This window comes from Nycticebus coucang, chromosome 6 (genome assembly GCF_027406575.1).
Source record: "Nycticebus coucang isolate mNycCou1 chromosome 6, mNycCou1.pri, whole genome shotgun sequence".
Classification (NCBI taxonomy): domain Eukaryota; kingdom Metazoa; phylum Chordata; class Mammalia; order Primates; family Lorisidae; genus Nycticebus; species Nycticebus coucang.
In genome coordinates this window covers 111,885,985-111,900,453 of record NC_069785.1, presented here as the reverse complement: position 1 = coordinate 111,900,453, position 14,469 = coordinate 111,885,985, and the positions used below count along the sequence as shown (strand labels likewise).

The 14,469-nt window shown below is 46.6% G+C and overlaps 1 protein-coding gene across 3 annotated transcripts in view; it reads left to right on the top strand.

The window, feature by feature from the left end:
* The first annotated feature begins 1,065 nt into the window (after window positions 1–1,065).
* The window catches only part of SLC35F2 (solute carrier family 35 member F2), an 82,636-nt gene continuing 69,232 nt past the window's right edge, over window positions 1,066–14,469 (top strand). For all 3 annotated transcript variants that reach the window (XM_053593827.1, XM_053593825.1, XM_053593824.1), the window contains exon 1: window positions 1,066–1,486. In XM_053593827.1, the coding sequence (XP_053449802.1) occupies window positions 1,377–1,486 (110 nt within the window). In that variant the 5' untranslated portion in view covers window positions 1,066–1,376. The remainder of the gene's footprint in view (window positions 1,487–14,469) is intronic.

Below are 14,469 nucleotides of genomic sequence, written 5' to 3'. Positions count from 1 at the left end.
AGCTACACCGGGAGGCAGAAGCAGGGGATTCCCCAACCTTGCACCCAGAGTTCAAGGCCTGGGTTCAAGGGAAACAGAGTGAGACCTGTCTCCTAAAAAAAAAAGTGGGAGGTTTCTTAGTCATCATTATTTGTCACTATTTTCCAGGAGTACAGGAATTAGGTAAAATTAAACACTGTAAACCGGCAGGGTTTAATTAGTTGTTTGCTTTACAAAATGACATCATATTAAACGTGATTTTAACGTCCTCAAGTTTCATGATGTGGTTGTACCATAATATACTGTCAGTCCTCTATGGGTACCATGTTCTTAGCTTTTGGGTTTTCTTCCACTTCCGCATTTCTCTTCAACAATTTTCAAAAAATAATTTCATTTTAACATTGGGGTTCCTGTAGCTGCTAAATCTAGGCTTTCTAAAGCTACTTTTGTTTTCGGAACCTATTCTTTTTCTTAGAATCTTCTTACAGAACTGGCAACTGGTCCTCAGTGGCTGTCTTCTTCAAAACATGTCCATTTCATGTCCCTATTCCCCCCCTTCCCGAGAAGGAGGTGGCCAGGATAAAAAAAAAAAAATGGTCCCAACACCTTTCCTTTTGTCTTCCGCGTCTCCTTTTCCGGAAGCAGGGGGTCAGCCAGACCCGCCGACTTCCTCCGTCGGCGACAGTCAGGAACTTTTGGACCCCAGCTGCTGGTCCCGGTCTGGTCCGCGGTAGGCGTGGCCAGGCCAGGATCCCGGCCGAGCGCGGGGCTGGCACCGGGTCCCTCCCGCACCGCCTACCGCGCTGAGCGCGGAAAGGCTCAGGGCACGCGCCCCACGCCACCAAGACACACCCCCAGCATCTCACCCACGTTTAGCTACGGAAAGAAACAGAACTGAGGTGTCTTCGTTCTTTTTAGATGCAACAGTCTGAGGGAAGGAAACCCGGAGATAAGGGGAGGAGTCCTCCGGGTCTTGCAGTTTGCGAAGTTCAGGCAGTCGCTAAGTCACTGCTCTGTAGGCTGCGACATCCTGGGAATCCGCCAAGGTAACCTCGTATCACCTCATTTGCTATTTCAAACAAGCAGCCATAAAACCTGAAATGCACGTTGCGTGTCACCGCCAAAGCGAAGAAAAAACCCGCCCTTTCTCTCCTTCCACCCCGGGAGGTGCCAGGTCTCAATCTGCAAGTGTATTGTCCGGCCCTTAGGGGTCACGGTTAATGATTGGCGGCAGCCCGAGCGCGGCGGCGGAGCGAGAGGGACGCTAGTAGGGCCGCCCGCGAACAGCAACGTGAGCGCCGGGCCCGCCGAGCCTGCCGGCCGCCTGGCGCCACCTCCCGTCTTCCGCCCCTGGTACCTCAGGGGGTTCCGGGCGCCGGGGACGCGCGGGGGCCCCCATGGAGACAGCGTCGCCGGCGGGACCCGGCGCGCCGCAGCTGGCGGCGCGGGGAGCGGAGAGAGCGTCCCGAAGCCTGCTGCGCAGGATAAAAGACAAACTCTTCACCTGGTGAGTGCAGGCAGCGCACGGCTGCTCCGCCGCGGCGAGAACCGCCGGCGACGCGGGCCGCACGTGTCCGCCGAGCACGCGGAGGCGGCAGCTGCACGGACTTGGGCGCTGGGGGCTCAGCGCGCGCGCCGGGGATGTTGCGCTTCACCTGGCCTCGCGGAGCGCTTCGCTCCTCCCCCTGCTCCCTCTTAGAAATCCTGGCGATGCATTTCAGAGGTTTTGGGAGAATTCCACGCTGTTGGCACTGTTAGGTTGTCCCCACTAGCCTCCTGGCGGGAGGGGGACAAAGTCCCCGGTGATGCTGTGAAGGGAACAAAGTCCCTGGAGATGCTGTGAAGGGGGGGTTCCTGCCCTGGCGCCTGGCAGGTGAGTGAGCTCGGCTTCCTGGCGCCGGCGCCCGCATTCCCTCCCCAGCAGAGACGGTCGCAGTGGGCTCTGTGACCCTCCACTAACTTGAGCTCACCCCAGTGAGAAAGCAGGAGGTCGAGTTTTGCGCTGCAGCCCGGAGAGAGACAGAGCCTGCCTCCTTCCCGGGCTGGAGGGAGGTGACGTGGCTACCACCTCCAGGGCAGGGATCCCGGGAAGCCTGCTTCTGATGACACTGTGTGCGTTCTGTGGGAAATATAGAGAGACGTGTTCTTAAGGGGATTGGCAGCGACTCTGGGGGGAGCATTTTTGTGTTATTGGAGGACTTAACATTCTGGAAATGGGGAATACCCAGGAGCCAAATAGTGAAAGCCTTTTTTTTTTTTTGTAGAGACACAGTCTCACTTTATGGCCCTCGGTAGAATGCCATGGCATCACACAGCTCACAACAACTTCCAACTCCTGGGCTTAAGCGATTCTCTTGCCTCAGCCTCCCGAGTAGCTGGGACTACAGGCGCCCGCCACAACGCCCAGCTATTATTTTTTTTTTTGGTTGCAGTTCAGCCGGGGCTGGGTTTGAACCCGCCACCCTCGGTATATGGGGCCGGCGCCTTACCGACTGAGCCACAGGCGCCGCCCCTAGTGAAAGCCTTTCACTGGGCATTCATTCACTGAGTGTGAGGTGCTGTGCTTAGCGATTCATGTGGGTAGTATCATCTGATCATTACCACTTAGGTGCTAGAATTAAACCCATTTTTCGGATGGAGAACAAAGACAGCTGAACAATCAGCCCAAGGCCACGAGATGATCTGTAATGGGTGGTATTTACAAGCCCTCGTCTAAACTGCATTCACCACTGGCACCTCATGAAACAGGCATTTGATTCTTTTTTGTTTGTTTGTTTTTTGTTTTTTTTTGTGGTTTTTTGGCTGGGGCTAGGTTTGAACCCGCCACCTCCAGCACATGGGACTGGCGCCCTACTCCTTGAGCCACAGGCGCCGCCCTTGATTCTTTTTTCATATCATAAAAGTGAATTTCCCTGTGAAGCTAAGATGTGCTTTTGAATATACATATGTTTTTATTTTTATTTTTTTATTTTTTTTGAGACAGAGTCTCAAGCTGTCACCCTGGGTGGAGTGTGGCATCACAGCTCACAGCAATTTCCAACTCTTGGGCTCAAGCGATTCTCCGCTTCGGTCTCCCAAGTAGCTGGGACTACAGGCACCTGCTACAATGCCCGGATTTTTATTTTTGTTGCAGCCCTCATTGTTGTTTGGCTGGCCTGGGCTGGCTTCGAACCTGCCAGCTCAGGTGTATTTGGCTGGCTGCTTGAGCTGCAGGCGCTGAGCCTGTTTTTATTTTTTGAAAAAATATTCTCTTAAAAAGTGAATTTCCAAGGCCATATGCCATGGCTCAGAAGGTGGGCAGATTGCTTGAGCTCAGAAGTTTGAGACCAGCCTGAGTAAAAGTGAGACCCCATCTCTAAAAGTAGCCAGGCTTTGTGGCAGGCGTCTGTAGTCCCAGCTACTTGGGAGGCTGAGGCAAGAGAGTTGCTTGAGCCCAAGAGTTTGAGGTTGCTGTGAGCTATGATGCCACAGCACTGTACCATGGGTGACAAAGTCAAAACAAACTCTGTCAAAAAAAAAAGAAAGCGAATTTCCTTTTAAAGGTTGTGAAAGCTGTATCCTGTAAAGCCATACCATTTTCAAAACTAGATTGATGAAGGCATATGTATTTTTTGTCATATAAATAAGTGTAGTTTTAAACAGATGCATGTGTTTAAAGGAAAGTTGGCTAGAAATTATCTTGTATCATCTACTTGTGTATGTCCTGATAAATTTTCAGTAAGATCTCAGCTGGGAAGCAGTGTGGTATATTGCCTAGGGGCACAGGTTCTGGACTCAGATCCTGGCTGGGTGACCTTGGGCAAGCCACTTAACTTCTCTGTGCTCCAATTTTGTACAATGTACAAATCTGTACAATGGAGATAATTACAGTATCTACTTTGTAGGGCTTTTGTAGAGATTATGGGTGACCATACTGGAGTGGACAGACAGAACCTGGTTCATTTCAGTGCTGTGCATGGATTAGTTGTCACCATGAGCTCACCATTCCTGGGTGAGGGGAGCTTGTAATAATTGCTTTGGGAGATGCCAGCAGACTTCTGGCTACAAATGTCAGTTCAGCAAGATGTTATAAGAATTAGCGGGCGGTGCCTGTGGCTCAGTCGGTAGGGCGCCAGCCCCATATACCAAGGGTGGCGGGTTCAAACCTGGCCCCGGCTGAACTGCAAACCAAAAAATAGCTGGGTGTTGTGGCGGGCGCCTGTAGTCCCAGCTACTCGGGAGGCTGAGGCAAGAGAATCGCTTAAGCCCAGGAGCTGGAGGTTGCTGTGAGCTGTGAGATGCCATGACACTCTACCGAGGGTGATAAAGTGAGATTCTGTCTCTACAAAAAAAAAAAAAAGAATTAGCAATGATTTGTTTTTCTTCTACTGTCCTAGTATTTTCAGAATCCTGGCATGTTTTTCTTTTTTTTTTCTTTTTTTGTAGAGACAGAGTCTCACTTTATGGCCCTCAGCAGAGTGCCGTGGCCTCACACAGCTCACAGCAACCTCCAACTCCTGGGCCTAAGCGATTCTCTTGCCTCAGCCTCCCGAGTAGCTGGGACTACAGGCGCCCGCCACAACACCCAGCTATTTTTTGGTTGCAGTTTGGCCGGGGCCGGGTTTGAACCCGCCACCCTCGGTATATGGGGCCGGCGCCCTACCAACTGAGCCACAGGCACCGCCCCCTGGCATGTTTTTCAATCAGGACATCCAGTATCCTCCTAAGTATGAGATTTCTTCTCTGAATGAACTTTTTTTTTGAAACAGAGTCTCATTCTATGATCTGGATGGAGTGCCATATCTCACAGCAATCTCTAACTCCTGGGCTCAAATGATCCTTTTGCTTCAGCCTCCTGAGTAGCTGGGACTACAGGTACCTGCCACAATGCCAGGCTAGTTTCTCACTCTTGCTCAGCCTGGTCTTGAACTCCTGAGCTCAGGCAGTCCACCCTCCCAGAGTGCTAGGGTTATAGGCAAAAGCCACCACATTGGCCTGAATGAACTTTTTAAGGTATCTCCCTGCAGGAGTTTTCTTTTCCTGATTTGCCATAGCTGTGGGCCTTTTCCATTCCCCAAGTACAGAGTTCCCTAACTGTAGGAATCATGTCTTTTTAAATTTTCAATAAATGGAAGAATTAATGAAGGAGTGACTGAGGGATCACAAAGGTTCTTGAGGTTTCCTTTCCATTCTGGCTCACTCTTTGAACTCCTCCCTTTGTGGATCTAATTCCAGCAGTCTTCACTGGAGCTTCTTATTTGGTTGGTTGGGTTTTTTTCCCATTAAGGTTTCCAATCCTACCCTGGCAAGCATCCATGCACTTTGATTCTGGATTGTAGTTTCTAATCATCTGACCCAGCAATCAGAAAATTGCAGTTTACCAGTACTCTTTTTTTTTTTTTTTTTTTGAGACAGAGTCTCAAGCTGTCACCCTGGGTAGAGTGCCATGGCATCATAACTCACAGCAGCCTCCAACTCAGACTCAAGCCATCTTCTTGCCTCAGATTTTCTACTTTTAGTAGACATAGGGTCTCGCTTTTTGTTCAGGCTTGTCCTGAACTCCTGAGCTCAAGCTATCTTCCACCTCAGCCTCCCAGAGTGCTAGGATTACATGCATGAGCCACTGCACCCTGCCTAACCAGTACTCTTTATATTCAATGTTTATTTATTTATTTAGAGACAGAGTCTCACTCTGTGGCCCTCAGTAGAGTGCTGTGACGTCACAGCTCACAGCAACCTCCAGCTCTTGGGCTTAGGTGATTCTCTTGCCTCAGCCTCCCAAGTTGCTGGGACTACAGGCACCCACCACAACGTCCGTCTGGCTATTTTTTTGTTGTTGCAATTTGGCTGGGGTCGAGTTTGAACCTACCACCCTCGGTATATGGGGCCAGTGCCCTACTCAGTGAGCCACAGGTGCTGCCCTATACTCAATATTTAAACTCATCTCCCAAGTTCGAGTTTAGTGTTGTGAATCCTCAGCCCTGGCCAGGGAACCTTTGAGGGTGGAGAGAGACTAGCAGATAGATCCGTTATCACCAGATAATATAAGCTACCAAGGGGCTTTTAACCTTTCTACTCCTAGTACCAAAAAGGGCAGGAATTGTCTTTTTGGCAATTTGGTACCAAATACAGGGGGAAAGATTGGGGCCTAGAGCTGCTTCTGTTTTCATTATGAGGAGGATATATTCTAGGTAACCTCAACTTCTGATATACTTACCTCCCTTAGGGTACAGACAACTTTATGATTAAAAATATCAGATTGGGGCGGCGCCCGTTGCTCAGTGGATAGGGCACTGGCCACATACACCAAGGCTGGCAGGTTTGAATCTGGCCTGGGCCTGCTAAACAACAATGACAACTGCAACAAAAAAATAGCCTGGCATGTGGTGGGCACCTGTAGTCCCAGTTACTTGGGAGGCTGAGGTAAGAGAATTGCTTAAGCCCAAGAGTCTGAGGTTGCTATGAGCAGTGACGCAACATACTCTACTGAGGGTGACAGTTTGAGACTCTGTCTCAAAAAAAATCAAATCAGATCATTCATTAAATAAAATTTTTTTCGAGCACCTACTATGTGCCAAACATTCATGATAAAGAGCACCATATGTTCCCAAGTGGACTCTGCTTGTAATTTTGACTTTCATCTTTTATTGCTATCAATTCAAATGATAAATAACTTGGATATCCATAATATCTATTCTAGGCTTCAGTCTTTTTGGCTATCATGATGAATAGGTTTTAGTTCCTGCTCTTGAGAAAGCTCATAATCAAATTATGGTAAAAAGTTATGATACAAGTGCTATAAATATAAAAGTAAGTACAAAGTTCAGTGATGGTATAACGGAGGGCAGAGATCAAGACTCTGGTAAGATAGAGCTGGGGAGCTTGAGGAACAGGGTGATCAGAATCTTTTTTTTTTTTTTAAGAGACAGAGTCTCACTTTGTCACCCTTGGGTAGAGTGCTGTGGCATCACAGCTCACAGCAACCTCCAACTCCTGGGCTTAGGCAATTCTCTTGCCTCAGCCTCCCGAGATGATCAGAATCTTGAAGTGGATGAATTTCCAGGTAGAGAAGGTGCAAGTAAAGTCTGGGCTTGGAAGTGCCAGAGAGTGTTTTGCCTAAGGAACTTCAAGTAGCTAACTTTGTATGAAGGAGGCATGGGCTGAAGGAGCAATGAACAGTAGTTGTTGGTCAATTTACACATACATGCCTTGTTATTGTCTAGCAAAGGGCCTAGGCTGGCCCTTTGGTCACTCTCTTTTTTTTTTTTTTTGAGACAAGTCTGTGGTGCTGGATAAGAGTGCTGTGGTGTCAGCCTCGCTCACAACAACTTTAAACTCTTGGGCTCAGGAGATCCCTTGCCTCAGCCTCCCATATAGCCTCCCACACCTGGCTAGTTTTTCTGTTTTTAGTTGAGATGGGGTCTCACTCTTGGTGATCTTGAACTCCTGAGCTGAAGCAATCCACCTGCCTCGGCCTCCATGAGTGCCAGCATTACAGGTGTGAGCCATTGCACCAGGCCCAGCCTGTTGTTTCTAACTGCCAGAGAGGATTTTGTGCCTCCATAGTCCACCAGTGATGGACAACCGGATTATTTCAACTCCCAGCCTCCACAGACAACGCTGTGGTGAGCATTCTGATACATTTCTCCTATGTACTGAAGAATAACGTATGACAGGCCTTGGTGTAAGTCCCTCCAGGTGACTTTAGATGGAGGGGAAGGGATGAACACCAGGATGGAGAAACCTGGGGTACCAAAGAACCACTGTTGGTTGCTGTTGTTCAGGGCCCCTCCATTAGGCTGTTCTTATTAGCCACTCTGGAAGGAGGAGGAGGCAGTCTTTCTGGGTTGTAGCATATTAGCCCACGGAGCTTGGAGGAGGTGGGTGGAGCAGTGATTGCTGGCTAAACAGCCTGAACCTGTTTTATTAATTTCTCAACATTGCAGGGAATTGTTAAAAGGGCGGGCAGTAATTGTCCCCATGCAGTACAGGTAGGGAGAGGTAAGAGTGTCCTTCAGTGGACCTCTGGCCACTCTCTGTCTGAGGCTCTAGTTCTCTCTCTCCTCTAGACCAGTTCTAGACAACCTTTGGGTGGTTCTTTGCTTCTCTTGTTCAGGTTGATTTCAAGGAAGAGGAGATGGCTGCCAGTGTTCATTACCCATCTTTGACTTTTTTTTTTTTTTTTGAGATAGGGTCTTGTACTGTCCAGGCTAGAGTGCTGTGGAGTGATCATAGATTGCTGCAGCCTCACTGGGCAAGGTGGCTCATGCCTGCTATCTTAGCATTCTGGGAGGCTGAGATAGGTAGATTGTTTGAGTTTAGGAGTTTGAGACTAGCCTGAGCAAGAGTGAGACCCCATCTCTTGAAAAAACAATAAAACATATAATCCTAGTACCTCTGGGTGGCTGAGGTGGATGGTTTGCCTGAGCTCACAGGTTTGAGACCAGCCTGAGCAGAGTGAGACCCTGTCTCTAAAAATAGCTTGGGGTTGTGGTGGGTGCCTGTAGTCCCAGCTACTTGGGGGGCTGAGGCAAGAGAATCACTTGAGCCCAAGAGTTGGAGGTTGCTGTGAGCTGTGACACCAAAGCACTCTACCAAGGGTGACCAAGTGAGACTGTGTCTCAAAAAAAAAAAAAAAAAAAAAGAATTATCCCGGCTTTGTGGGTGCCTGTGGTCCCAGCTACTTGGGAAGCTGAGGCAAGAGGAGCTCTTGAGCCCAGGAGTTTGAGGTTGCTGTGAGCTATGAGGTGACAAAGTGAGACTCTGTCTCAAAAAAAAAAAAAAAGAAAGAAAAAGAAAGGGAACTTCCTTATGTTACTATTTACCGAGGATAATCAGGAAGAACTAATTTCACATAGGTTAGTTTTCTAGATAACTTAAAATGCACTCATTTTTTTTTTTTTTTTTTATTGTTGGGGATTCATTGAGGGTACAGTAAGCCGGGTTACACTGATTGCAATTGTTAGGTAAAGTCCCTCTTGCAATCATGTCTTGAAAATGCACTCATTTTTAAACATTAAAATCTACTCTTTTTTTTGAGACAGAATCTTACTCTGTCACCCTGGGTAGAGTGCCATGGCATCATATCTCAAGAGATCGATCCTCTTGCCTCAGTTTTTTTTTCTTATTTTTAGTAGAGACCAGGTCGCAGTCTTTCTCAGGATGGTTTCAAACTCCTAAGCTCAAGCAATACCACCTGCCTTGGCCTCCCAGAGAGCTGGGATTATAGGTATGAGCCACCGTGCCGGTCTAAAATTTACTTTTAGAGCTGGCTGAGGTTGAGTGCTGTGGCTCATACCTGTAATCATAGAACTTTAAGAGGCCGAGGCAGGAGGATTGCATGAGCTCAGGAGTTCAAGATTAGCCTAGGCAACATAATGAGCCCCCCTTCTCTACAAAAAATACGAAATTGAGTCCAGAGGGTGGTGCGTGCTTATAGTGCCACCTACTCAAGGAGGCTAAGGCAGGAGGATCTCTTGAGCCTAGGAGTTTGAGATTGCAGTGAGCTATGATGATGTCACTGCACCTTAGCCTGGCAACAGAGAGACAGAGAGACCCTGTTTCAAATAAAGAATAAACAGTTCAATTGAATGACACTATTTATATAATGGATTATTCACTTATTCATAATTTTTGTCAGTAGTTCTTCGATGTTTAATTGGTTTGTACCGAACAACTCTAGGGTAGGCCAACCCATTTTATTACTTAGTGGGTCCATTTGTAACCAATCCTGGAAATTTTGCTAAGAAAAAAACAAAATGTTATTTAACATTTGTGACATATTTAAAACAAACATAAGCCTGCTTTTGTTTTAATGAACAAATTGCATTCAACAGCATACGTGTGGCACATTTTCTTTGTGATGCAGGATCATCATTACAACTTTAATTAGTCTCCGGAGTGGCTGCAATATGTTCAGGGGCATTGAAGTGAATTATTTGTCTTATTTTTTTCTGACTTCTTTCTTCCAGGTTGTCATATGTGATTTTTTCGTGTGTGTTACCAAGCATATTGCTGGAAAGCTGTGTTCTTTCTAAATTATGATTTCTTTTTTTGTTGTTGTTGTTTTTGAGACAGAGTCTCACTTTATTGCCCTGGGTAGAGTGCCATGGCGGCACAGCTCACAGCAACCTCAAACTCTTGGGCTTAAGCCATTCTCTTGCCTCAGCTTCCCAAGTAGCTGGGACTACAGGTGCCTGCTACAGCACCCATCTATCTTCACAGATGAGATCTTGCTCTGGCTCAGGCTGGTCTTGAACCTGTGAGCTCAGGCAATCCACCCACCTTGGCCTCCCAGAATGCTGGGATTACAGGCCTGAGTCACTGCGCCGGACCCTAAATTATGATTTTTTTTCTTTCTTTTTTTTTGAGACAGAGCCTCAAGCTGTCACCCTGGGTAGAGTGTGTGGCATCACAACTCACAGCAACCTCCAACTCCTGGGCTTAAGCGATTCTCCTGCCCCCACCTCCCAAGTAGTTGGGACTATAGGCACCCGCCACAACACCCGGCTAATTTTTGGTAGCAGCCATCATTGTTGTTTAGCCTGGGCTGGATTTGAACCTGCCAGCTCAGGTATATGTGGCTGGCGCCTTAGCCACTTGAGCCACAGGTGCCAAGCCCTAAATTATGATTTTTAACCTGTCAGCACTGTAGAAATAAGATAACACAGTTTCTAACAATTGCTTGTAGTGAAAGTATAAATAGGCCCTAAATAAAGAACTGAATGGTTTTTTTTTTTTTTTGTAGTGACAGAGTTTCACTTTATTGCCCTCAGTAGAGTGCTGTGGCGTCACACAGCTCACAGCAACCTCCAACTCCTGGGCTTAGGCGATTCTCCTGCCTCAGCCTCCCGAGTAGCTGGGACTACAGGTGCCCACCACAACGCCCGGCTATTTTTTTTTTGTTGCAGTTTGGCGGGGCCTGGGTTTGAACCCGCCACCCTCAGTATATGGGGCCGGCGCCTTGCTCACTGAGCCACCGGCGCCGCCCGGTTTTTGTTTTAATAGATTACATTGCTTTTAGTCCTCAGATTTTATAATCTTAATTTGGTTGGTTACAGGAGTCTATGTTGATTAAAGTCATCAGACAGACATTATGTCAAAAAACTCGGTTATTTATGCTAATGATAAAGAGAAATTTTATACAAATATCACAGTTAAGTTTAAAACTTCTGGCTTGGCGCCTGTGGCTCAAGCGGCTAAGGTGCTAGCCACATACACCTGAGCTGGTGGGTTTGAATCCAGCCCAGGCCCACCAAACAACAATGATGGCTGCAACCAAAAAATAGCCAGGTGTTGTGGCAGGCGCCTGTAGTCCCAGCTACTTGGGAGGCGGAGGCAGAATCGCTTGCGCCCAGGAGTTGGAGGTTGCTGTGAGCTGTGATGTCACAGCATTCTACCCAGGGGGACAGCTAGAGGCTCTGTCTCAAAAAAAAAAAAAAAAGGGTTCAAAACTTCTTTCTATTCATTGCTTAAAAACCAGAGTATTTAAGGAACAAATGGATTTAATTTCTTCAGTCCAGCAAGTCCTTACTGAGCGCGGTGGCCGGTGTTTTGGGGGTGCAGTGGTTCTTCCCAGGGAGGAATAGGGACATTCTCATCTCAAAGGAGCTTAGGTGATCCTCGGGGAGAATAGCATTTCCTAAGCTTTTCTCATGTGAGAGTTAAAAGTAACAAAGGCCAACCCTTGCTGAGTAAGGTTTACTCTGTGCACCTAGTTACCATACCATTCTGGGGCCTCGGAGTGAATTAATTCATGTAATCCTTATAATCAATTTCTGAAGTATTATAGGCAGTCCCCAAGTTACAAACATCAGAGTCATGTACAACTCACACCTACGAACTGGAGCTATTATTGTAAGTCCCCGAGTTACAAACACGCAATGGTGTATGACTCACACTTAAATGTACCTGTTACAACTTACATCCAAAATCCAGCTGGCCGCTGTACCTCAGTGATTAGTGCTCTGGCCCTGCACACCAGAGGTGTGAATTCAAGCCTCTCCTGGGCCTGATAACAACAATTAAAAAAACAAAAAAATTCAACATACGTACAAAGTCCACTTCAAAACAAACCTACAGAACCTATCTCATTTGTAATCCAGGGCTGCTTGTACTGTCATGGCCCGACCCATTTGATATATGTGGAAGTTGAGGCATGGATTTTAAGCAATTTCCCTAACAGGAAAGCAACAGTAATCATAGCCCTCTGGGAGGCTGAGGTGGAGGTAGGGGGAATTGCTTGAGCTCAGGAGTTCGAGAGCAGCCTGAACAACAGCAAGACTCCATCTCTAAAAAAAACTAGCCCAGTGTTGTGGTGGGGGCCCATAGCCCTGCTACTTGGGAGGCTGAGGTAAGAGAATCACTTGAGCCCAAGAGTTTTGAGATTGCTATGAGCTGTGACGCCACGGCACCCTACCTAGGGACACACACACACACACACACACACACTAAGGAATGCAGCTAGGCTTCCACCAGTCTGGCACCAGAGCTTTTGCACTTAACTGTGGTGCTGCTATCTTGCCGCTTGTGGGAGGACAGCAAACAGAAAATACAGGCCTTGAGCAGTCTGCCTCTGGGCTTCCTCTGGTCTATTTTTATCTGTAGGGGTGCCAGAGAGTATAGAACAGAGCTTTTCAACCATTTTTTGTGTCATGGCACACTTGAACCTATAGTTAAACTTCCATAGCTCACTTAAATTATGTTGATTAAAAAATGAGTTAGAAAAAGAAGTTCCAAGTGTTTTGAACTTCTTTTGAAGGTAATTTAATTAATGATCTTTAGGTGTGCTGCAAAAAATTTTAAAGATACTCTAACAGCATACAGGTTGAAAATCACTGGTATAGAAAGTCACAGGATAAATACAAGGCATCTTCCTGGAGTATCATTTATTTTTTAGATTCCAGTTGCATGGAAGTGGGTAAGTCATAATTCCTAGCTTACCACATGCTCTGATTATGGGCCCATGAATGGCTCAATTGTTTTGTTTATTTATTTATTTATTTATTTTTTGAGAAGGCCTTACTCAAAAAATAGTGTGGTGGCATCATCATAGTTCATTGTAACCTCAAACTCCTAAGTAGCTGGGACTACAGGCCTGTACCACCACACCTGGCTATTTTTTCTTCTTTTTATAGAGATGCTATGTTACTCAGGCTGGTCTTGAACTCTTGGCCTCAAGCCATCCTCCCGCCTCTGCCTCCCGGAGTGCTAGAATTACAGGTATGAGCCGCCAGGCCTGAACTCAATTGATTTTTTTTTAGTGGAATAATTTCCATAATCCCACCACTATCCCTACAACTAGAATTTGCATATGCTTAGCAAATTCTAAATAAGTTACCTCTCTTCCATCCTCCTCTTCTCCAGCCAAAAATAATGATCATCTGGATCTTTTTTCTTTCACTGTTTCTTTGCTATCATTTTAACATAGTTTTCTATCTCTATATGTAATCTGTGAGATGTATTTCCCCTATATCACATTGCTAAGATTACTCCATATTGTTGCCTGATGCTGTAGAACACTCACTTTGACTTTAGGTAGAGTATTACAATACTCTTCCCTTTCATTATACCACACTTTGTTCATGCTGTTGATGGGCATTTGGGTTTTTTTTTAGGTGTTTTTTGCTGTTATAAACATTTAGGAACATTCTTCTACCGATTTCCTGTTAATCATGTGTTAAGATCTTTCATACTGGGTGGCGCCTGTGGCTCAAAGGAGTAGGGCGCTGGCTCTATATGCTGGAGGTGGCGGGTTCAAACCCAGTCCTGGCCAAAAAAAAAAAAAACACACACACACACACACACACAAAAAAGATCTTTCATACGTACACAAACGTCTAGGAGACAAATCGTTGGTTTGCAGGGTATGTTACTTTAAACTTCATAAAATAAGATCAAACTGTTTTCCAAAGTGGTTATATCAGTTTATACTTCCACTACCTGTGTACGAGGAATCTGAAACAACATCGTTTCTAACATTTACTATTGTCATATTGTTAGATTTTTGACAGTTAAATGAATGTAGAAGACCATCTCTTCCCTTCCTTTTTTTGCAGTTTTTGTCCGGGGCTGGGTTTGAACCCACCACCTCTAGGTATATGGGGCTGGCCCCCTACTCTTTTGAGCCACAGGCGTGGCCCCAGAAGACCATCTCTTAATTCAGGGGTCCTCAAACTGCGGCCTGCCGGCCACATGAGGTGGTGTGATTGTATTTGTTCTCGTTTTGTTTTTTTACTTCAAAATAAGATATGTGCAGTGTGCATAGGAATTTGTTCATAGTTTTGTTTTTTTTTTTAAACTATAGTTCGGCCCGCCAGTGGTCTGAGGGACAGTGAATTGGCCCCCTGTTTAAAAAGTTTGAGGACTCTTGGCTCGGTGCCTGTGGCTCAAGCTGCTGAGGTGCCAGCCACATGCACCTGAGCTGGCGGGTTCGAATCTAGCCCAGCCCGCCAAACAACAATGACGGCTGCAACCAAAAAATAGCCGGGCGTTGTGTCAGGCACCTGTAGT